Below are 24,061 nucleotides of genomic sequence, written 5' to 3'. Positions count from 1 at the left end.
CTGTGGACCATTTAACACGCTACGCTGAGACCGCCGCCCTTCCAAGTGCCACTGCGCGGGACGTAGCATCCTTCATCCTTCATCGCTTCATATTACGACATGGTGCACCTCGAGAACTACTAAGCGATCGAGGTCGAGCCTTCCTATCAGAAGTCGTCACGTCTCTGCTTTCTGAATGCCATGTTGTTCATCGCAAGACCACGGCATACCACCCGCAGACTAACGGGCTCACGGAAAAATTTAACCGCACCCTTGGCGATATGCTCGCCATGTATGTGACATCCGATCATACTAACTGGGATCGCATTCTTCCATTCATTACGTTCGCATATAACACCGCGGCACAGTCTACCACTGGATTTTCACCTTTCTTTCTTCTTTATGGACGCGAACCATCCCACACCATCGATACTCTCCTTCCATACCGTCCTGACGCATCCGAATGCCCATCTGTGTTCGAAGCTGCCCGAAATGCAGAAGAGTGCCGTGAACTCGCACGCACCTTTACGTCTCGAGAACAACAGCGCCAGAAAGAAAACAACGTCGACTCTTCCCAAAGCCCCAGCTATTCCCCGGGATCACTTGTATGGCTGGCTGTTCCTTACCAAACCCCCGGCATTTCCTCAAAACTCGTTCCAAAGTACGAGGGCCCATACCGCGTTTTGGAGCAAACCTCGCCGGTGAATTTTCTCATCGAGCCACTTTCCCCATCTGACGACATGCGCCGGCATGGACGTGACATCGTTCACGTCGCCCGCCTTAAGCCATATTATAGCCCTCTGCCTCCAGACTCTTAGGTCGCCAGGATGGCTCTTTTTCGGCGGGGGCAAATTGTGAAGAAGAAAGAGCGTCGTTGGCAAGCAACATCGCCACCGCTTGGGTACTGGGTGCTGGGCTTCACTCGCTCGGCTCGTGCTGATCATCGCCGGCATCTGCTTGACCGTTGCTCTTGCACGATCGTGTTTCTTCGTAGGACCACCGTCGCAACAGTCGTCAATAAACCCTTTTTCAATATATATATATATATATATATATATATATATATATATATATATATATATATATATATATATATATATATTATTGCCGATCCTGAGTCGATACTGCACAATAAGTTACTTTCATGCAAACTGCGTGATGCCTCATTTAAAGAGCATCATACTTTGACCGAGAAGTTCAAAAATATAGGCTTAATTCAGCTTGAACATGCATTATAAAATTAATGTTAACCTAGCGATTGACATATGGTGTGGTTTTTCTTATGAGAGCATTATTTCATTCAAAAGCGCTAAGAAAACATCCTTTTATTGAACCTTGAAGGTAAATTAGTTATTATCGGTACTACAAGCTCTTTCAGCCTCACAGTACGCAAAGAATATTGCGCAAGAAAATACTGGAAATATTGGGAAAGTGAACTACTCATACACATATAGGATACATCATAAATATATTACGGCTTGTTTTTAAAGTAATCCGTATATTATACTTCAAGAGTAATACTGAAAAAAAAGGCCCTTGCAATCCACAGTGCATTTCACAACGAAAGAACACTAATGGTCCTGTTTACAAGACGAATATGGTATCACGACATAGGAGTTTTCTGTAGTGAGACTTTTTTTATTTGTAATGATTAAAAATATGAGGGCAGATTTATAATACTGGTTTTTAACTGTATCTAAATTATCTTCATATGGCTGAGACAAAAATTCTAACATTATGAAATATGGTCATTGCTAGCAACGTTCGGACAAAGTCTGCTTCACAGTTTTGATTCTAAGGAAATATTTCTCAAGTCATGTTATCAACCTTAGATAGACAAAACTTCCGCAGCCCTCTCATACGGCCTCTCCCATAATTAGACCGTCACTTAGAAACGCGTAACTGTCTAAAACGGTCCTCCTTAACGTCCATGTCTCAAAATAACGTAGCATCAGTATCGTTGAAAAAATTGAATTGCTGCACAAACTTGTACAGCAATTCAATTCAAGTTTGAGCAGCAATTCAATTTTTTCAAGTATGAACCAACTAGTCTGCAAAAAGGTATTGCATCAGTATTGTGTCACACACCTCGTCTGTCATGGAGCTTCTAATACGAAAGTGGTAAAGTATAGGCATAAATCAATTCTGCGATGCCATCTCTTTTGAGAAGGTGGATTACCATAATAAATGTTGCAATAGGGGAATTTATGAAAGGGTGCGACATATCCTTAACGGCATCATGTCTTGCACATTTAAAAGGAAAGAGTGGGCCAGACACAGTGTCTGTCTTCTGTCTTGACGTCGCAGAATTTCGCTCAACAATATACCAGCGAGTGCAGACACCCCTATCTCCACCAAATCAGGCCCATTCCCAAACGATGTGGTTTTGGTGATCGAGCAACGGTATACCTCGCAGCAGACGGGACAGATGTAGCAGGGTAGGCCAGGCGGTGGGGTCTATGGCTGTGGTTGCATTTGCCCTCTACCTACGTACTTTGTCTGCTTTAGGTGATGACCGCAGTAAGTTCTCAGCATTAATTACATTGCTGAAAAAAACTTCTCAAAACAAAAAAGTGTGGTCACAGTGTTGAGAGGTTTCTTTTGCGCGCCTCCCTTTCATCTAAATCCCCAAAGATAGTGACGGCCTTCCACGTCCGTCCCCCCTTTCTAAGACAAATGGGCAGACACTTCTACATCGCCACTGGAACATGGCTTAATGCAAAGGTACAATGCCCTTGCAATGTACCAATCCCTGTGGCACCGAATTAAAACGTTTGAGCTCGTAACAGTGCAGCTGCTTAAGGTCGCGCTGCATCTCTGTAAAGTGTAACACAGCTCTTGGCGGATAAGTGCCAACTACTCACCTCCAAACAACTACAAGGGAAGAAACTCTCTATAGTAAATCTAGCTGACATGTTTCAGGCAGTTCCAGTGAGGTGATGTGCAAGAAAAATTGGCACAGCGTTGCTACTCACCTCTGGTTCACAAGACACTAGATAAAAAATTGAAATTTGCAGCATCTCAACTGACTGAAGATCACGAATAGTGATTAAACACTACTAATGATGGCTAAACTGTTTTAGTGCAAAGAAAATGTGCACGAAATAGCATTGTTGTTACGTATTGCAAGGGGGTCACGCAAACACTGCTTTTATTAAGGGAGAACTTGTGCATAACCGAGTATAGTGAAATAAATAAAAAAAGTCTGCTAAAGCGTTCAACTTATGCTGCAGTTCTCTTATGCTGCAGTTTTTCATGTGATAAACGTCTTGTGGCCGAGGCATGTCCGTTTTGTTGGAACCTTAGTGAAAGCAGTCTGTGCGGCAATATGTTGACACAAACTCGTTGTTTCACCAGTATTTGCAAAGCTCAGTCAGTGAGGCAGGTTACCATTTTTTTAACAACGCATACGTCACAGAGAAAGGACGAAACGTTATCAGACCAAATGAAGTAGTGTTGTCACGTAAAAGGGTTGCACTGTGCTATACGGGGTTATGCCAGCACGCATAGTAAACACGAACTTTTGCTTATACCACCGCAACGTGTTGCTGGTGAAGTGAGAAGAAACAAAGGTAGGAGGAGGGTTGCCGGTATTGCAAGAAACTGCTCCCCTCTAAAAATTTCCGCAGTGCTACAATGTCCACTCTCTAGCGTCGGCACATCTTCGTTTCTTCGCCTATTCAAGAGCTATAAAGCTGTGCTGTATTATGAAAACCCCATGGACCAAAAGGACTGGTCTTGAGGTAAAAACAGAGAAGTAGCTCTTGGTTCTAATGAAATAAAACCCCGCTCGAAATTTTCGCAATCACACTCATAAATGTATTCCTTGGTCACTCTCATTAGGGGATGCATAGAGTGCATACATTAGCAGCAGAAAAGAGCTCCAGGTAGCACAAAGGTAGGATATGAAAAGTGGTATCTGTTCAGCAGTGACCTGTCTTGTCCCTTGTTCTCTGGCTGTTTTGTTCACTTCGCCTTTCACATCTCGCCGTGATGCCGAACCAGATGCCAGGTTTCAGGCAACCTGCTGCGCTCTTGTGTGTGCCCTTTCATAAAATATATGTTTTTGCATATCGATAATCAAATGCTTACTTTTTCGCTCAGGTGATCGAGGCGTTTTCGCGACCTGTCAGCATCTTCAAGGACAGCAACAACTCACCCTTCAAGTGCCTGAGCGCTACACGAACTCGCTTCGATCCTCAAGCAAAGGAAGCAACCTACATTTGGCACCTGAAAGATGACCATGGCATAGTGAAGTAAGCTGCTCTCTTTTTTATGGCAATTTTTCAAACTTGTTCTCCTTTCTGGTGATAAAACTATTGAAGATCCTCCAAGGATACCATGGTTGCCAAGGCACTGCTGCGCACAGTGTAACTGAAAATGAAGAATAAACATTTTCAGCTTCAATAATGGCCTCCGAGAGTGTGTTATTTGCTAATTGAATGCATGAAAACATAATGACAAGCTTGGTTTTGCGAGCAGCGTAAAAAAACAAAAAAACAACGGATTGTCATTAGTACTCCCGAAAACCCACAAAGGCTTCCTATAGATAGTGGCCTCGTGAAAGCAAACTCCTAAACTATTTTTTTACAGATAAGTCTGCTACGCATCGGGATGCATCAGAGGAAAATAAAATCCGGGCAAATATTGAGAGGCTGTCGAATAAGCTTGGGAAACTAAAACACTGCTGGGGTAAACTTAAGGGCTGGTATTTCTTTGTTAGACGGAATAACAATAAGAACTGACAAGCAATAAAGTCAAGGAAAAGGGGATAGTAATAAAAGTAATTGTAGTGTAGTTGTAAAAACTGAAATGTGGATGAAGAGATAACTTGGCCGTGGGGGGACCTTCGAAAAACGCCTCCGATGCTATAGCAACTGAACTGCCACTGCGGTTTTCACCCCGTTCACTCCATGGGGTAGGCAAGTGCATTTAAACGTGGGAGTGTCAGTAAGCACCACCTGTTGCCAATAGGGTGAGTGGGGAACACTAATTTTTTGCCAGTTGGCTTCACGTAGCACGTGATCTTATTACGAGCTCGCAGCTAAACAATGATACTTTGCACACCACCTGAAGGCATTAAGTCAGCAAGAATGAGACTCTTGCCCTGAATGAAAAAAAAGAAAGGTAAATTTAGGGGTTGTTTATTTTTTTGTTTCGTTATACATAATACTATTGAGAACTCCAACGTTTCAGTGCACATACATGCATCATGAAGTGAACGGGGTGATCGCCGCCGGGGTAGCTCAGTTCTTAGAGCATCGTTCACGTTATTGGAAGGTCGAAGTTCGGTCCCTACCCACGGTAGGTTATCTTTTTGTTCAATTTTCTCGTCACAATTACATAATAATGACTTTTCATACAATACCATATACTTTTTTGGCATGATTGTCTGCCAGTTCTCATTGAAACAGAGCTGGCACCGTTACAACTTCAGGAGAAAATTCATGGTGCTTACTTGTGCCTGTGCAACGCGAGTGAGCACGGCAAATCTGTAGTAGTGTTGGGACTCAATGTGTACACCTTTAATGCACCATAATTGACATATATTAGGTTATGTTGCCTGGGCCTACGGTCCTTGTGGTTTTTGCGATTGCTTGCGTGTCATTGAAGTGATCGTATTGGCATCGATAGGCAGGAGAAAGTCGCTTCTGTTTCAGGATACCTTAAAGTAAAACAGAATTGCGTCGTTTCTGGCCCTTGAGGAAGCTCATTTTTTGTAAAGTTAAGGTTACGCAACAGTATAGTATGCGCACGTTTCAAGAAATAGACCACTGGCATGCATATTCGTTTTATGCTGAGCAAAGAAGGCCACGTTTGTATTGCCATCCGCTATCTATGACATAACATTTTTGATGTTACAGAGTCACCTATTGTTGCACTTTCACCAGTTTAGTGTAGCACGTTTTAATTTTCACCTATTTACACTTTCGCTCTCACTTAGAAATTTGGGCCTTCATGTGTGCGAGACTTTCATTACAATACGAATGTCATATTTTGTATTATTGATTGGTGCAAGCAACTGAAACAGAAGCACGTGAAAACTGTCACATGGAGGTACCTAATGAGCCAGAAAAAAAAGAAGAGGTGAGCAAGATGGCATTATGTCTGATATAGAGCATTCAGAAGAAGCAAATATGCGCACACGAGCACAACACGTGGATAGCGCCAAGATGAGGAATCAAACCACTGCAATGAAAAGGAAAGCATGCTAGTGGTGATTATAAATACTAACCTCAGGTTTTATATTTCAAAGCGTATCTTTGAGTATCCCTCTGCGATTTGCTAACTGTTGCCCTGGTGAACTGGTTCCTGCAGCGAGCGACGTAAGTGCGGCTCCAGAGCTTACTAAACACGTGTGGTTTTGTTTTCGAAGGGAGTTTATCTTGCATGAAGTTAGGTGCATAAGATTGCACATGGCTCTTCTGCCCTGTAGCAGAAGTATACAATCCGAGATTACCTGCTCACTCTTAGCCCATTCATTTCTTCTGTTCACATATTTGTGAGCATGCTTCCTGAGCAGCACGGTTTTAAACTCAGAGAATTTCAAAATAGGATGCGCCCACTTCAACTAAGGAATGTAGTGCGATGGTCTTTGTAATATAGATAGTCTAAATAGTCGTGTAGACAGAGAACCATATAAAACGCACACGTGATTTCCTTGCACAATGATTTCATTACACTTCGTTTCAGTTTATTCAAGGCAAAATTGTTACAATTTGCCTTGGGGGTCCCGACTAAAGGTTGAATAAACGCCTCACTAGCTCGTGCCACTGGGCCCGCAAGAACATGAACACAACAACAAGCATTTGTGTTACAGAATGCACTTGTACATCATCATTATATGGAGTGGTTACAGGATTAAAAATATTTTGATATAAGTGAAAGAGAGTATAAACAGAGTTGTCTTAAAGTTGTATCAATACACCGACCTCAAAATGAACTTAAAACAAAAAGAAAGGTAATAAATATAGCTTCTCGCTGCATTTGCGTGTGAACTACACAGAAACTTTATCAACATTTACTAGAATGCTGGGAAAAGTAACAGTGAGTAATCAAAAATCACTTTATAAAAAGTACAATCGATTACTGTAAAGTAATAAACTATCACTGGCTTAAAAAACAAGCTGGAAATAAATACAAGACATATATAGTCACCACTATTCAAGGATCAAAAGAATCATAATTTTCTCCTGTTAGGAGTTCTCTTGATATTTTTAATGAAGTAACTGATGTTTCATCTTGCAATAAATGAAGCTTGATTGAAGTTATTGGTTTAGGATGTTTGGTATGCGTCAGCTTGATAGTTGGTCTCCGAAGTTGTGCGTGATATAGGTCTCCATATTAAGCTCCTACATAATTCATATGATGTTTGTTTAATATATAATGTATCCAAGAATGGAGATATATTTACCTTAAACTGATGTTGTACCTCTAAACATAGCATGTGTCTGTATTACTGATTGATGGGCAATATTATGTAGCTCTCGAAACATGATCGAGTACTTTATGGAGTGCAGTGCTCGATATTGCACGTATTGCGCGCTTTTGCGGCACTAAAGAGAATTAAAGTTTATGACAGTTGTTGTTACCCACGCTATGGAACAGTACGGTAATCAGAGTATACAAGAGCATAGTATTTTTGTCGCTTGATATTTGTTCGGATGAAGTACCTTAGCCTATTTAAAATGCCGATTCTTCTGAAAGATCATTTTTATTGTGTCTATGTGGGGGTCAAATAAAGTTGTTCTTCAAATTGAATTTCTAGGGATTTCATTTTTGTTGTTCGCGGAATCTCAACGCCCTGAAAGTAAATTGGTGCGCATGGAATGCAGGTAACCCCTTGCGGTTTGAAGTACGTGTATTCTGTTTTAGAGATGTTCAGTTGAAGTTTGATTACGTTTATTCATACATTTCGCTAGTTCATTCATATGTTGGCTTCCTTATATAATTCGCATACGTCTGATCCTGCAAAGAATACGTTTGTATGATCGATATACAAAATTATTTTTATATCCCTCAATATTTACAATATCATAATGAACAACAGCAATAGAACTGGTCCCTGAGGATGGATGGATCTTTGAGGGTCACCATACGCAATGAGTTCGACTTGTAAGCGTATAATGTTTAGAGTTGTATATTGCTTTTGTCGATGACAGCTAACTTTGTATCAGTTGGACTGTGGTACCACAATTACAGGAGTACGGAAGTTTACGTAAAAGTAGATCGTGTTGTATGCTCTCAAGTGGCTTACTGAAATCAAGAAACATTTCTTATGTGCAGATTTTGTTTTCAATCTTCTCTAGAATGTATTGTTTATTACGGAGTAGAGCAGATTCAGTAGGTTTATTTTCGCGGAAACCATTGCGTTCTTTTGCAATAACATTGTTTGCTCTTACAAAGCCCGTGTATGTCATATATATATTGCCCTCAGCCATTTTCACGAATACAGAAAGTTCTGAGATAGGCCTGTATTTGTTTAGACCACCAAACGAACCTCTTTTATGTATTGTAGTAACTTAAGCAAGTTTCATTTGATCGGGAAAAAGTACACGCGGTAGCATCGAGTTATGAATGTGCACACTCAGAGGAATAGTGATAATGTGACTAATAGCATTTAATGACTTAAGCTAATTGTCATGAGAAGCGCAAGCACATTGATCTTTTATTGACATGAATAATGTTTCCACTCTGTGTTGGTGAGTAGAATAGAGAAAAACACTGGATTATCAATTTGTGGCTTTATGATTCCCGAATTATGTTTCTGCGCTGTTCCCTGTAAACTGCTTAACTGTAAGAAAGTGTTTCTTAGAAGTGTCAGCAATTTCTGATTTACTCATACCGAGTTTTCTGAACTTGATCCTTCTCGATACCTCTCTTTTGTCAACCAGCTCATTTATTGTATCGCACAGGAGGCGTGCATCTCTTCAATGAGCGGTAAATTTATTGATATTGTAATTTGTCTTAGCTATCTTAAAGTCGTTGTACATATTCTTACGGATTTTTTTATTACTGCGTAGGTCGTTTGCATCTCTGAAGGATAAAAATGTTTGGAATAGGTTGTTTCTTAATTTAATTTTGTTGTACAATTCCCCTGCCACCCATGGCTTTCAAATTTTTTAATTTTCTGTGGAGTCTAAGAAAAAAGCATTTCTCATAAATGGAGGCCAAGTACTCCACAAAAATGTTGTAAGATTTATTAGGATCAGTTTCTTCAATAATTGGGCTTCCGTGAACTTCAGTGATTAGGTTCCTAAATAGTCCGATAATATGGATGGAGTAACTCCTGAAACACACTTCAACCTTGTTGCCCCACCGCGGTCGTCTAGTGGCTAAGGTACTGGGTTGCTGACCAGCAGATCGCGGGATCATATGCAGCCGCCACGGGCTGCGGCGGCTGCGTTTCCGATGCAGGTGAAAATGCTGTAGGCCCGTGTGCTCTGATTTGGGTGCACGTTAAATAAACCCAGGTGGTCGAACCTTCCGGAGCCATTTACTACGGCGTCTCTCATAATCATGTGGTGGTTCTGGGACGTTAAACCCCACATATCTATCTATCTATCGTCATCCTTATTTCGGGCCACACGATTGCCAGGTAAGAAGCACTATATTGGAAAATGATCGCTGATGTCGACAGTAATCGCACCTGTTTCATTATCCACAAAACCGAGGCTTGAGATACATACGTGTAATGTTAATCCAAAATCTAGACGGGAGCCGACAGATAGAAGCAGGAAGTGGGATAGTCGTGGTAAACAGTGGAAGCGCCTCAGACAGGCTGGCCGACGTCTCGATAGGAGGACCAATCTTTGTCAAAAGCACCTTGTCATCCTTGGCGTATTACTTAATGATGACCCCCTTATTCTTTTTCCCCTTCCCCCGAAAACATTTGGAATCACTACCCCCTAACTTGAAGTGAAGCGAGGAGTGCACTCTTCTGCTTTAGAGTTTTTTTTTTATTTTCCAGCAGCGATTGCCAACAGGGACATGTGCTACCACCAGGAGATTCCGTCACTAAAGACCCTCTTAATACTATCATGCCAAGAATGACAAGGTGCCTTTGACAAAGAGAGGTCCTCCTACCAAAACGCTGGTCAGCTTGTTTGAGGCACTTCCACTGTTCACCCTGACTATCGCAATAAGTCTAATGTTGTTTCAGATGTAGCTGTTATTCTGGTTTGTGTATTGATTACATTCACACAGTCATCATCTTCGATAATTTCATTCTGGCATACAAAGCCTGGATTATCTAGGAACCTATATTATTAAATTCACCCACTAAAACAATTTGCAGGCGGAAATCTAAAGATCTGTGCAGTAGTTACTCGATGAAAATTTGAAAAAAAGCTTTCTGTCGAACCAGAAGCAGAGTGATAAACAACAAAAATGACACATCCGCACACTCTATCATTACACGCTCATAGCAACCATTTACGACCTTAAATTCGGGTATTATTCTATACGACAGGTTTGTACGAAAAAATTCAGAAACATCACTGCCACCGCCACGCTTTACTAATCTGCTTGCAGAGATGCAGATGGCAAATTTTGCCACGGCGCTTCATGTGAACATAACATTTTTTTCTTTATTTATTTATTGAGTTATTGGTTGGTTGATTGATTGATTGATTGATTGATTGATTGATTGATTGATTGATATGTAGGGTTTAAGGTCCCAGAACCACCATATGATTATAAAAGACGCCGTAGTGAAGGGCTTCGGAAGATTAGACAACTGGGGGTTCTTGACGTGCACCGAAATCGGAGAACACTGGCCCACAGCACTTTCGCCTCCATCGAAAATGAAGTCACCACCACGGGGATTCGACCCCTCGACCTGCGGGTAAATAGCCGAGTACCTCAGCCAATGCGACGGGGCCAACGAAAATACCATCAGCATTGGGTGTTCCCAGGTAGTTACCCTGCCAGTACCGACCGAGCTCAATGCTGCTTGACCTCGATGTACGACGAAAACTGGCGCATTCAGCATGGTATGGCCGATGGACACATATCGTATCTATTTGTGTAAAAAAATGTGTCAAAATCAGCAGGTAATGGGGCAGTGCAACTACCTTGTAAGTTACTTGAAGGTAAAAGTTGTAATTCTGAGCTGCACTTCAATAGCCCGAATTGTGTGCTCAGACTTCCGTTCCCCTGTGTTATGTTAGCAATTTTTTCGGGGACGTGGGCATGCAGATTATGTCAGCTCGAAGGCCACACAAATCAATTCGCCGAGCTGTGACAGTGTTGTGACAGTGTGTTATAAGCGACGAGCATGTTATTAGTAGCAAATGAAAAACGATCATCATCTTCTTCTTAGGTATTTTTGTCTGAGCGTTGTGATTATATCCCATAAAAGCTACAACCCTTACTTAGGTACTTCCATTTGACTGTGTTAGTTGTGTTTCTATTGCTTTCTTTTATAGTTCGCTAATTATTGCAGTTCATTGTACAAAGTGAATTATTAATTAAATTTGATTTTCCAGGCAAAATGTAAGCTTCGACGTTGAGAAAGGAAAGGAAATTGACCAGGTCACCTTCTACGTCGACGATGGTGGGTTATTTTCTGAATCAAACTTTTGATAGTGCTCTATGAAGATGCTCTCTGAAGATGCTCTCTGAACACTGCCCACACAACGGGCATAGTAATAACCATAACCACTTTCTACCTCGTAGCTTGTGGCGGAGAAGACAATTTTTGTAAGACCGTAGAAAAAAATGAAATTGCCAGGATTCTTTCTTCTCCGAATGCCCACAAACGAATAATCAAGTGAGCCCTTACTTGGCCCTAATGCGTTATATCTTAGAGTAGGCTTAATAAATATTACCATTTAAAGATTATTCAATTAGGGCAATGGTGAAGTCTGAGTCAACTGAAGGATCCAGTCACGTTCACGCATATTTGTAGCTCAGAAGTGGTGTCGCAGAAACTTCATTTAAAAAGGAAGCAGTCTCTTTTCCTATTACTATTGTGCATGGATCGTGAGTTTATGTATTACGATTGAAGTTCGTGGCCTCGTAAGAATATATCCAAAAAATTTGGAAGTCCTGCCACTCTTAATAATACTCGAACACATTTGATGAATATGAAATGAATGCTGAGAACGAAAAATTGGAGAGTGCATGACAATTTGTTTCTGTTTTGGCAAGATGCTCACAAGGTGAGGCTTCCTCAATACATTTGCATAAGTTTGAGCTGATGTGGCTTAATATAACCTTTATGCTTCTCTATATGATGCGAATCATCTCCTAGTATAATTGAAAGTACTAACCAATACTGACACTTATGCCCGTAAGATTTCATAGCACCATCATATTTCAACGATGAGACCAAAAAAACAACACTGTTCTCACGCCTTCTCATACAAGCATCGGGAAATTCTTCAAACTCTTGTTCAATCATTAACAATGGTTGAACAAAGCAATACAGCAAGAACTAGGCGTACAAAAAGGTGCCCTTTCTATATGACACATTTCATGAGAAGAAATTAGATCTTTTCACCACCAGCGCGATTCTGACGTGGCTGATTGGTCAAATCAGCCTTAAGCAACTGGTCTACGCACTTAAATGGCTTGTAATATTTTGTATATTTTAATATATATCACTAACAATGCTGTTCATAAAATTGGGCTGCACGGGTTTTTTTTTTGTAGCGATTCATTTGTGAAGAAAGCATGAAAAATAACCGTACTACTCTGATACACATGCAAGCGTAGAAATTTAAAATAAAATAACCGAAGCTAGGAATTATGTTAGGTAATAAAAAACTTATGAAAACAAAAATATTCAACTTGATTCCAGTATATATTTTATGTAAAGTACCAGAAATGCATATGCAAATTCAAAACTACCGCTAAGTTTCCACTTTCTTATCGTGTTCGAAAAAAAAAACTGCTGATTTTTAACTTTACTTTTCAGATCGAACTCAACCTTTTACTGCATACCTCAACTACACCGACTACCAGAACTGCATAGTCGTCATTGTTCCTTACAGTGGGCACAATCGTAAGACATGAAATGACTTTTTTCCTCATTATTTTCGCGCGTTAAGTGCAGTACCAGTAGTAACAGTGCAAGTACCACAGCTCTAGTTTCATATTATAGTTTACTTCAGGCTTAATTATGAAGACTCTGCTTTTAAAGCCAGAAACATGACGAACTTTTTCCGACACCCGTATTTTCTGAGCACTGACCATTGGAAGCAGACTGTTTGTCTAGCTACAACGCTCTTTTCTTTATAGAAAAACTTAATACTGCGAACTTGCCTCTCGAGGTATATTTTATTGAACCATTGATGAGGTAGAATTCTTTCGCAGAATTACTTCTTTTAAAACTCCCGGGGTTCCTGGTGCATTCACGGAGATTAGTCAAAAATGAAGACTCCCCTTCTGAGTCGATGCGTTCCCCACTACCATATGAAAGCTTCTTTCAGCCGACGTAGCCTTGCACTGACTCCAACATCGGCTCACATTTGATCAAGCAAGGGTGTGATGACTCCACCATCTGAAGCCACAGACTTTAACACTCTGACGTCACCAACTACGTAACAGCTATCGGCACATTCTGTAGTCATGATGTCCTTGTATGGTGGCGTCATCGATGATGATTTTAGCATTACTCATGTGGAGGATGACGCGCAAAGCCCGTCAACTTTCAGATTTGATGAGGCATGTAAGGATTTCGCCATCATAAAAGAAACTAACAACTCTTCGACTGTTGTGGAGACGTAATGAACGCATCGGCATCACCTGCGGCTGCACGTTCTGCGCTAGTGGCTTCATGTTGGGCTAGCGGCTGATGGAACTTTCATGCACGTTGGCGCTCCTTCAGTAGCACTTCATCTTCTTGGCAAGGGCACCGAAAACAACACAAAAGAAACAGAGACGTAAACAGGCCGGCCGCTAGTTTACGTATTTTTTTTGAGATTGTTCCGCTGCGCTTGCTAAGTTGCTCAAGTTCTACACCCCCCAACTAACCTAAACCTCTTCGTGGCATTACCTTCAGCTGCGGGTTTTTTTTTTTTTCAGGGTGATCGACACGCATTCGTCGTCCTATAGCAAGCCCAATGAGCGATGAGCAACTGCTGATAAAAGCGATTGCGTGATATGTACATCACAATACATAGAGCCACAATACATAGACGTGGGAAGTGTAGCCGGCGAGTATCGCGGCATTTGGAAAAAAAAGCATCGACCTCGCGATAGGTGACGGCAGCATGGGCTGAAACACTTGTTCATTCAATTCATTGATATGTGTGGTTTAACATCCCAAAACCACCATATGATTATGAGAGAGGCTATAGTGAGAGGCTTCGAAAATTTCGACCATCTGGGGTTCTTTAACGTGCAGCCGAATCTAGAGCACACGTGTTTTGAGCATTTTCACCTCCATCGGAAATGGAGCTGTCGAAGGATGGATGGATGGATAGATATGGCTGTACCCTTTAGATCGGGCGGTGGCTAGCGCCACCAAGCCTGGATATAATCCCGCCACCTGTAGGTCAGCAGCCGAGTACCTTAGCCACAAGACCACGGTGGCAGGGCAGTGTTGTATAAACAAAAGAAAGTCGTTAAGAGGCGCTGTGCTGGAGCTGACGTGTCGACAAGGGCAATTTTTTTTCCGGGATGCAACCAAACAGAACATGTCCACTTTTCGGAACAGCCGCTACAGCACTCACCCATAAATATGAATTTCTCATCAACACTTTTTGAATGTGCCTGACTCCTGCCTCTTTCTATCCATAAAGGGGTGCATACAATACACTGCAAATTGTTCTTTTACACGCCATTTTGCTCCCGGCCAATATCCGAGCAAGGAAGTCACATAGAGCTTTGCTATACATGTAAAAAACGACACCCGCATCTTCCCACGGAAAAAAAAAAACTTGAGTAAATGCGTCGCAAAGTGGTAAGGAGATCAGGTGAAGGTTGCGTGATTAGGTATGGTTCGTGAATGCCTAATTATTACTCTTTCTTTATTATCCTGATTTATTGAATGAAAGAGAAGCCAACGAGTGATGGACCGCTGATGTGCCATCCAGTGGGTGGCCAGTGAACGGTTTTGCAGCTCGAACCGTCGTTTTTTACTAGCGGACGCTGCCAGCGTGAGCCTTGCAAGACGAAAGAGGGGGGGGGGGGGAGCAAACAGTTGGCACGAGGCCATCACGGGACGCAAGCAAGCGGCACGATACGCGAGGCACGAGCATGCGCAGTGGGTGTGTGGACATCGCCGCCGATGAACGACGCATCACATCGTGCAACGAAGAACTGGCAGCCCGGGACACTGCAACATAAATCAATTTTAGCGAATGTCCCGTAACTACAAAAAACGTTAGCCCAACGCTGGAGTACGTATGTAATGCTTATGAGATTTGATAGCCCCGCGGCATTACAAGCGATATTGGGGTGTCAAAACAATACGGTCAATTTAAAAAGTAGTTCCGAGATCTGGCGTGGCTCTGTGGTAAATACTCGATTGTACGCAGATAGATTGCGCTAGATTTCTGCTGAGACCATGTTATTTATTGTATGCGTTCGTCAGGTGGAAGAGGGGGGGGGGGGGTGAACTATGCCAACGTAAGCTATTTTCTTAACGCTTATGCTATAAAAATACCCATGTGTGTTGTCGCCATTCCTATCCAGACACTAAGTTTGACTCACCTGTGGCCGATACCCCCTAGGCAGTGGCGCATGCCTGCCCACGAGTATGTGCCACTGTTTAACGGGAAGTGGTCGACGACATACGTGAGATGATTTTGACATTATTCAAGTCTTGACTAGCGCATTATATTCGTCTAATCATCTTAGTTCAATTTGTCAAACCATCTTCGCCATCGCGTCACATTCGTTCGTCCCTAACACAGTGTAGCCCATCACCTCGAAATCCAGATATACAGACTAATTGCTAATCACTCGCATATTGCACATATACTGTATGAAGACATCAATTTGGAAGATATACAGCCTGTAAGAATTGTAGTGAAAGGAGTGTAATGAAGAACAAAACCAAAGCAAGAAGTTCCGAGTTATTTTATTCTTCGAACGGCGGAATTCTTTGCAAAGTAATTCCATGCCAAACATTTCCCACATTTTGGCGACCGTCTCACATCTGTTTTTTGTATAAATCGTGACAATTCGCTGCATGGAAAACAGTGAAATTGTAGAATATTTCCAAGAGGAAAAAATATGTTTACGAGGCTGCCTTGTGAACTTCCCGGAATTTCATTTTTGTGTTTGTTAAAAAAATTTATTTCGAAAGTACTGCTCGTTTCTATACCACAATTGGTGTACACGTTAATTAAAGATTTTATGTAAGTTGCCTGAAACTCAGTAACATTAGTGTGATTTTCTTGGAATAAGTGAAGAATTTAGCCAAAAATGTGTTACGTTTGTATTTTTTCTATTGCAATACTGCACTTTGTATGAAAATGTTAGTGAATACTTACACCAAAAAAGCAATAATTTCAGAAAAAAGCATTTAATACCTCTCAAGCTGCTAAACGTTACGAGGTAAATTCGGAAATTTTATAAAATCGTTAATTATGTCAGTTTTGAGAGAATTTATTTTCTTCATTACAAAAAATGTAATAATAGGATTCACCCTATGAAAGGAATTGTTTATTTGATTTTAATCGAAGTATAAAGAGGACTTCTATTTGGACCACCACGTTGTGCCAATTGCGTGTCAAAACAGACAAAAATGACAATTTCTTGAAATTTGTGATTTTTTTCGTAAGATTTAGCAGCTGCAAAGCTATAAAAAATATTTTTTATCAGTATAGACTTTTTGTGGAGTAGGTAATCACTACTCAGATATTCATAGAAAAAGCAGTATTTAATTGAAGAAAAAATGCGACAATAACACACTTAGGCTAAATTTTTGGAGGCGTGTGTGCCAGAAAAAATGCACTAATATTACAGAACTTCAAGTTTCTTAAACAAAAACATTTACTTCACATGTAGACGAAGTTTGGTATAGAAAGAAGTGGTAACTTTTTTTAATAAATGTTTGCACGAACAACATCTGAATAAAATTCCGGGAAGTTTAAAGGCAGCCACGTGACCCAGAATTTTTCGCTCTCGGAAAAGTTCCACCAGTTCACTGTTTTCAATGCAGTAAATCAGCACAAGTTTTTTGATATACACTTGAGATGGTCACCGAAACGGCTGGCACGATTGGCATGGAATGACCATTTTGCAATCTATCCAAGCGGCTTTTCCCTTTTGCTTTTATTCAGTCATTACGATCCATGTTTATTCACTTCTTCGAATCGTTTTTCCAAACCAATCATTGCTTGTCACTTTTTACAGATTGCATGATGTGGCTGCAACGTAGGGTCGCCCACAACGTGCCACAAAACTGCTTGGACAAGTATGAAGAAAAGTGTGGCGTCAAGATACCAACGTTCGACAGCGATCTCTGCAAGGATGACTAAAAAAATAGCATTTGACAGTCACCGAACTGAGCTCGCACTAACCACTTGGATCAAAAAGCTCAACGTGATAAAACACCGAGATATCGGACACTGTCAATCTACCGGTGAAATGTAACCAATTAAAGTCATTGCGATTAAAGTTACAAAATTTTTGCTTTAAGCCTCATGCACGTTCTGCAGCCAGCTGTTTTTCTTCGCTGCTTTTAGCATGCGACGAATGCTCTTGCTGCGGAGTGGCTTATCATTTAACTAAGCATTTCTGCGCAGTCTTTTGGCAACCAACTCCACCGACATTTCTGAGTCTTCCTGGACATAAACTTTTGGGTTGCTTCATGAGATCGTTATGCTCTACTCAGCGTAATAAAAATCTAAATTTAAAAATACTCCAGTGTAAGCGATGACAAAATATGTCTTTTTTTGCGGACATATGGAGGGGCGCAATGAGTATTCATTGAAAATAAAATATAGTATAAACTAAATGAAGTAAAAAGGTCCCAACAAATCATTATAGCTACATATATAAACAATGTATAACAATAATATAACACTCTATATTAGCCTTTAATTTAACACGTAAATAAAGCTACGAGGTATAAATACATATTGTGCTATGAACAATAGTGTATTTAAACATTGTGATCGTTTTCGCAGTATTTTAAAAACTGCAGAAAATTCGTTGGTTCCACTGAATATCACTCTTTCAATCCATTTGCCGCAGGAAATCCAGTGCAGTTACCGCATGAAATCAAGCCGCATGAATTTTCGTCTTGTTTAGCTATATACTGCCTGTTTAGAAAACTTGAAAGGAAGGAGCGCTTTCAATTATCGTGCTGGCGCTAGCTATTCGAAGCACCCGGGTGACTGTCTGCAGGATGTATTGATGGTACATCAATACATCCTGAAGTTTTGATGGTACATCTGAAGTGACAGTTGCAGAATACATGTGCCCCTTATTTGGGCCTATTTAGCCTATACATGACATGAAAAAGGCTGTGTGATAATTCCTCAACAAGTTATACTGTTTCTTGCTTCCTACGTAATTACCTAACACACATAGCGGGTAAGTGCAAAGTACACCCGGAGTTCCCAAAACCTCCGTTATTTTCGCAGCACATCAAAAACGAACAAGTGAGGCAAACGCAGTCCGCTCTGCTCATTACTTATTTAAACAAAGGCTGCTATCTTGGTGACAGCTCAATAGACAGCCTTCAAAACATATGCAAATATCAATTTCACTCTGTAAATGTAGCACGTGTACTTATTTCTTTGTCCCAATGGTAATTGACTCTATGTGATGGTTTCGTCGCTGACAATCTTGGCATATGTCCTGACGTAACGAGTAATGTAGGCGGCAAATCGTGGCCAGTAGTACTTGTCCTGTACTCTTTCAAGCGTACAAAAAACACCGTGCCGTCGGGTTGGGGTGTAGTTCCTGGAGGACTTCTGGTCTCACCACGCTCGAAGAGGTGAGAAGTTCTTGTTCAGGAAATTGCATTTAGCAGGGAGAACGACATCAGTCCTCCCTTGAGTACATTCAGACATGTGGCGCTGTTACCCTTGAGGTATTTCACAAGGCTCCTGAGTTCCGGGTCAGGTAGTTGTCGCTCGGCGAAGTTGTCGGCACTTAAGTTCCCAAGAAGCAGTCCTCATAGTCGTCCTTCGGTGGTGGTTTGAAGAAGCACGAAAGAGGCAGTCAGCGTCAGAGTGTTTTTTTCCAGGCTTCTAAATGACTGTAATCTCAAATTCCTGACGTCTTTGGCTCTACCGTGTGAAGTGAACAGAGGTGTCTTTCAAGTTAGCTAGCAAACACAAGGCGTGGTCGCTCACAACTTTGATGGGCTCGCCCGAAACGTAGGGGAGGAAACTTGATGTAGCCTAGATGATGGCAAGATACTCGTTTTCTCTTGTGGAGTAGGTGGCTTCTGTCTTTGATAACGACCGGTTAACATAACTGATCTAGTCCGTTAGTCCTCTGCAAAGGAACAGCCCCGAGTCCTGCAGTGCTTGCGTTGCTGTAGATTTTTGTCTTCGCGAATTTATCAAAGTGCGCAAGTAACGGAAGCGTCAAAAGGCGCCGTTTTAGTACCTGAAATGTTTCTTCCTGTGATGTTCACCACTTGAAGTACACGTTGGTCCTGGTAAGGTTAGTGAGATGCTCGGCAATGCGGGCAAAGTTTTTGACAAATCACCGATTTTACGCTCACAGGCCAAGAAATTGACGCACAGCCTTCTTGTTGGTGGGCGGCGAGAAGGCGGTGATGGAAGCTGTTTTCTGCTGGTCAGGGAGAACTCTAATCTTACTGATGACGCGGCCCCATGAACAAGAGCTCCTTGTATGCGAAGGGCATTTTGCCGGCTTCAGGCCGAGTCGGGAGTTCTCATTTGCTTGCAGTACAGCTTCAAGGCACCGGGGGTGCTCATCAAAGTATTGGAAAAAACACCATGCCGCCCACGAACAGAAGCAAGTCGGCCACTTAAAACTGGCCAGTACTGTATCCATACTGTGTTGGAAGAAATCGGGGGCCGAGCAAAGACATCAAGGCATGACTTTGAACTCGAGTAGGCCATCTAGTGTTATAAATGCAGTCTTTTTTATTGTCTCTTTGTTTAACCACATTTTGCCAGCAGCCTGCTTTGAAGTCCATCAACGAGAAAAGACGGTTGGGAAGTCGATCAAGGGCGTCCTGTATTCATGTAACTGGATACACTTCATTCTTTGAGACTTTTTAGGCGACTATAGTTGACGCCAAAGCGTAGGGTTTCGTCCTTTGTCTTCACCAACACCACGGGGGGCGCCCAGGAACTCGGGCGGCTGGATTATGCCGTGGCGTAGCGTTTCGGCATTTGCTTCTTCACGGCTTCGTATTGTCACATCGATGCTCCATAAGGGTTCTGGTGAAATGGTCAGGCGCTTTATTCTCTTATGATACAATGTTTCGTGACTAGGTTCTGCCGAATTCTTAAAGATGGCGAGAAGCAGTCCTTGAATCGCAGGAGCAAATTTTTAAGTTGGTCTTACTTGTGCTTCGGGAGGCTCGGGTTGACGTCGAAATCAAATTAGGAATGTCAGTTGATGGAGAGGGCTTCAGAAGCATCAGAAAGGGTGAAAGAATCACTGGCGTCAACCAAGTCTTCCATGTGGGCGATCGGGGTACCTATGTAGAGGTGCCTGTATTCTTTTCTTAAGGTTGCATTCATTACCATCACTTGACCATGACTCAGCTGGGCGATGCTTCTTGCAATGCAAATCGGACGGCTAACGACCAGGTGATTGTTGCCTTCGAGGATGCCTTCGATGTATGTGGTCATTTCGGTGCAGACGGAAACGATGACACATGAGCAAGGCGGAATAGTGACTTTGTCTTCCAGGACGTTTACTGCGTGATTCTTTGGCGTTATGAGGATTGGCAGCGCATTCTCTGATGTTAGTGTCATTGACTCGTACCTTAGGTCAATGACAGTGCCATGTTGGCTAAGGAAGTTCACCCCAAGTGTCACATTGCTGGAGCAATGTTGTAGGATCACAAAGCTCCCAGCATAAGTCTGCTTAATAGTGGTGAGTCTTGCTGTTCAGACCACGTTGGAGTTATTAGTTGACATCCAGCGGTTCGAACTGCAAAACATTCTCATGTAGTCTTTATTTACTTCAACTTTGTCGCGAAAGGTCCACCGAAGATAGATTAGTCGGCTCCCGCGTCGACGAGAGCCGTGACGTGGTTGCATATGATCAAGTTTGCTGATTCGCCATGGTGCATTGTTGTTAGGTCGTGGTGTCGGATCACTGATACATTGGTGTATTTCGCTGCTTCCATGTTGCTTCGTGAGGTCTGCTTCGAGCAGTAAAGTTGGGATGTCAAAGCCCCTTCAGTCTCGCGGCGGATGCTTTTGATTTGGTTGCGGTGTACTAGTCGGTGGAGGATCTTAGGTAGTTCGTCGTAAAGCAACATCATCTCTATCAGTTGCTGCGTATAGTTTCAACGCAATAGCATTAATTAAAGAGCCCATGTCGCAGAAATTCCGCGGCCGGCGTCAGACCCGTTGGTTGTGAGCGAAAAATCGTCTGTGCGTCTGGGAGAGAAAAATAAGGTTAACGACATCGCCGCGGAAGGCCGCTACTTGTCCACGCATGCGTGCGCGATCACACTGAGAAAGCCACGCATTTGAAGAAAAAAATGCTCAAGGTCCCAAGGCGTGGTAGTTCCTTTACCCCTGCCAACCCTTTCTGCCTAGCTTTCAGCGTTTTTGTCAGAAGAAGAGAAGAGATAAAGCAATCCCAGCATGCGACAAACCTTTGTAACTCCACTCGCACTGGACAAATTCTTAAAATTTTTGGCGGTGTTCAATTCACGACGTAATAAGCTGTTCTAGTGAATTCATTCCATGGTTACTTGAATAAATGTGCCAGGGCCCCTTTAACGCATTTCGTTTGACAGGTGTCACGAAGAAAACGAGCCCATCCGGCGATAATAGCGTGTGCTGGTACAATATACTGTGTGAGTGTGAGTGTGCAAGCGTGTGTGTGTACGTAACAAACCATAATAATAAGTACGCACTAAGCGGTTGAAGAGCGCACATATAGGGGCCGGATTTCACTATGGCGTTCAACTCTTAAAGGCGAAGCTTAAGTATCCCCCAATTTTTTCATGATGAGGGCTTGGACATTGTCCCCGGTGAGAGCCAGTATACTGCCGGCGGTGCGAGGACGTGTAGCCCGAACAGGAGTTCCCCGGGTCATTTTTTGTGCTCCAGCGAGATAGTCGGCGATGAATTAGGACGCAGCGCGTCGATGGCTAAACCACGTAGTCCCTTCTGGCGATACTAGTAGCGCCGACACGTGTGCTTGGCCTCTCCACAGCGGTCGCAGAGAAGGCTGCGGTCAGGGGCCCGCGAGACGTCAGTCTTCGTCGGCGTGTAACGCTGGCTATTTGGCATATGGTATATGGCATATGGTATGACTAAGGGGGGGGGGCAGTGGTGTTTGGAGCGAAAGAGCGGCGATGTAGTGTTTTGGCGTGAAGGAGAGGCGTGACGGCAGGCCGCAGCACCATAGCTCCGAGTTTGATTGATTGATACGTGGGGTTTAACGTCCAAAATAGCTCCGAGTTTGCAGCTGCGGCTATGGAAGTTGAGCAACGACCAGCAATTGCTCGATTTTCCGGCGTACGACGTCCACGATGGAGTCCACTTCAGGCTGCGCTGCAGGCAGGAATTTTCGCAGCTACTCTTGCATGATGGCTCAGATTGTCTTACAAAAGTTGGTGGAGCACAGCTACTGGATATAGTGAAACGGTGGCGTCTGTAACGGTGATTATACTGGTGATCGCGCATCTCCAGGGTTTTCCCGATGGTGGTAGCTTCCGACACAAATTCTTGTACACTGTTCGGTGTATTCCGCATCAGTTCCACCAAAAAATTCTGTTTAATTCCTCACATGAAGACGCGGACTTTCTTGTCTTCCTTCATTTTTGGGTCTGCGTGGTGGAGACGTTTAGTGATTTACCAAGTTAGCTGCATGTCATCTTCATTGGGTAGCTGGATGGTACTTTCAAGCAGAGTTTCGACCCTCTCTTCGCAGACGATGCTCATGAAAGTAGCTAAGAATCTGGAAATTGTCCCAGGTTCTGAAAGCTACTCTTGGTTCTCGTACCACGTTCTCGCGGTGTCTCGCAATGCAAAATAGACATGCTGCCACTTCTGAATGCCGCTCCAGTCATTGAAAAGGGTGACTTGGTGAAACCTTTCAAGTCAGCCTGCTGGACATTGAAGGGGAGATCCGCAAAAAGTGGCGGTTCTTGGGTTGGTGCAACAGGATTGGTGCAGGCGAAGGAAGCGCTCTCATTGTCACGGTGGTGGATGTCAAGGTCTTGGTCTTCCGAGTCTTGTCGGGTCAAAGCCCACACTCCTGAGATAGACCTTGTTGCCTAAGGCTAACTCACTCCTCGTAGCTAGTGTCGATGTCTTCTGCGCGAAGTGGGCTCGCTTCGCGGCTTGAAGGGGCGTCCGGTACATCAAGGAAGGAACACCTCCACCAGATATCCCGCTGTCGTGACGTGGCCGAAGGAAGGAGACTGTATGTGTGAATCGAACTGTTTATTTAGGCAAACTTGTGGTCGGTAGCCCCGCCGCGGTGGTTTAGTTGCTAAGGTGCTCGGCTGCTGACCCGCAGGTCGCGGGATCGAATCCCGGATGCTGCGGCGACATTCTGATGGAGGCGGAAATGTTGTAGGCCCATGTGCTCAGATTTGGGTGCACGTTAAAGAACCCCATGTGGTCGAAATTTCCAGAGCCCTTACCTACGGCGCCTCTCATGATCATATTGTAACGGGCTAGTAAAAGGCAGAGAAGAGAAGGAGAGGAAAACGAAGAGTCTTGCAAGATCGCAGTGCGCTGCTTCGAACGACCATCGCTCACCTCTTGTAAATAAAGCCATTTCATCACAGCTCGCTGTAACAGTTGTGGTGGAGGTACTGGGTAATCGACACCCGAAGACGGAGGCTAAACCGCAAATTCTTCGACGGAGCCGTCGCCTTGCTGGACTTCCACCGAATGCATCTGGGCTGGACATGACCCACAACGCAGATGAACACCGACCTTTCTCGGCTTTTGCGCCGACCAGTTCGGCTCCGCAGCTGAGAGATGCTCGT

The 24,061-nt window shown here is 42.9% G+C and overlaps 1 protein-coding gene and 1 long non-coding RNA gene across 3 annotated transcripts in view; one reads left to right on the top strand and one right to left on the bottom strand.

Annotated features, from left to right (window-relative positions):
* Nucleotides 1-17,587, top strand: part of LOC142765253 (uncharacterized) — a 43,714-nt gene extending 26,127 nt beyond the window's left edge. For both annotated transcript variants that reach the window (XM_075865955.1, XM_075865954.1), the window contains 4 exons: nucleotides 4,084-4,235; nucleotides 11,469-11,536; nucleotides 12,902-12,988; nucleotides 17,293-17,587. In XM_075865955.1, coding sequence (XP_075722070.1) covers nucleotides 4,084-4,235; nucleotides 11,469-11,536; nucleotides 12,902-12,988; nucleotides 17,293-17,417 — 432 coding nt within the window. In that variant the 3' untranslated portion in view covers nucleotides 17,418-17,587. The remainder of the gene's footprint in view (nucleotides 1-4,083; nucleotides 4,236-11,468; nucleotides 11,537-12,901; nucleotides 12,989-17,292) is intronic.
* Nucleotides 4,237-24,061, bottom strand: part of LOC119167657 (uncharacterized) — a 40,163-nt gene continuing 20,338 nt past the window's right edge. Inside the window, exon 3 of the long non-coding RNA XR_005109275.2 lies at nucleotides 4,237-4,353. This is a non-coding gene — a long non-coding RNA (uncharacterized LOC119167657). The remainder of the gene's footprint in view (nucleotides 4,354-24,061) is intronic.

The sequence above is a fragment of the Rhipicephalus microplus genome, chromosome 6 (genome assembly GCF_043290135.1).
Source record: "Rhipicephalus microplus isolate Deutch F79 chromosome 6, USDA_Rmic, whole genome shotgun sequence".
NCBI classification, from domain to species: Eukaryota; Metazoa; Arthropoda; class Arachnida; order Ixodida; family Ixodidae; genus Rhipicephalus; species Rhipicephalus microplus.
This window is presented reverse-complemented; position numbering and strand designations above follow the sequence as displayed.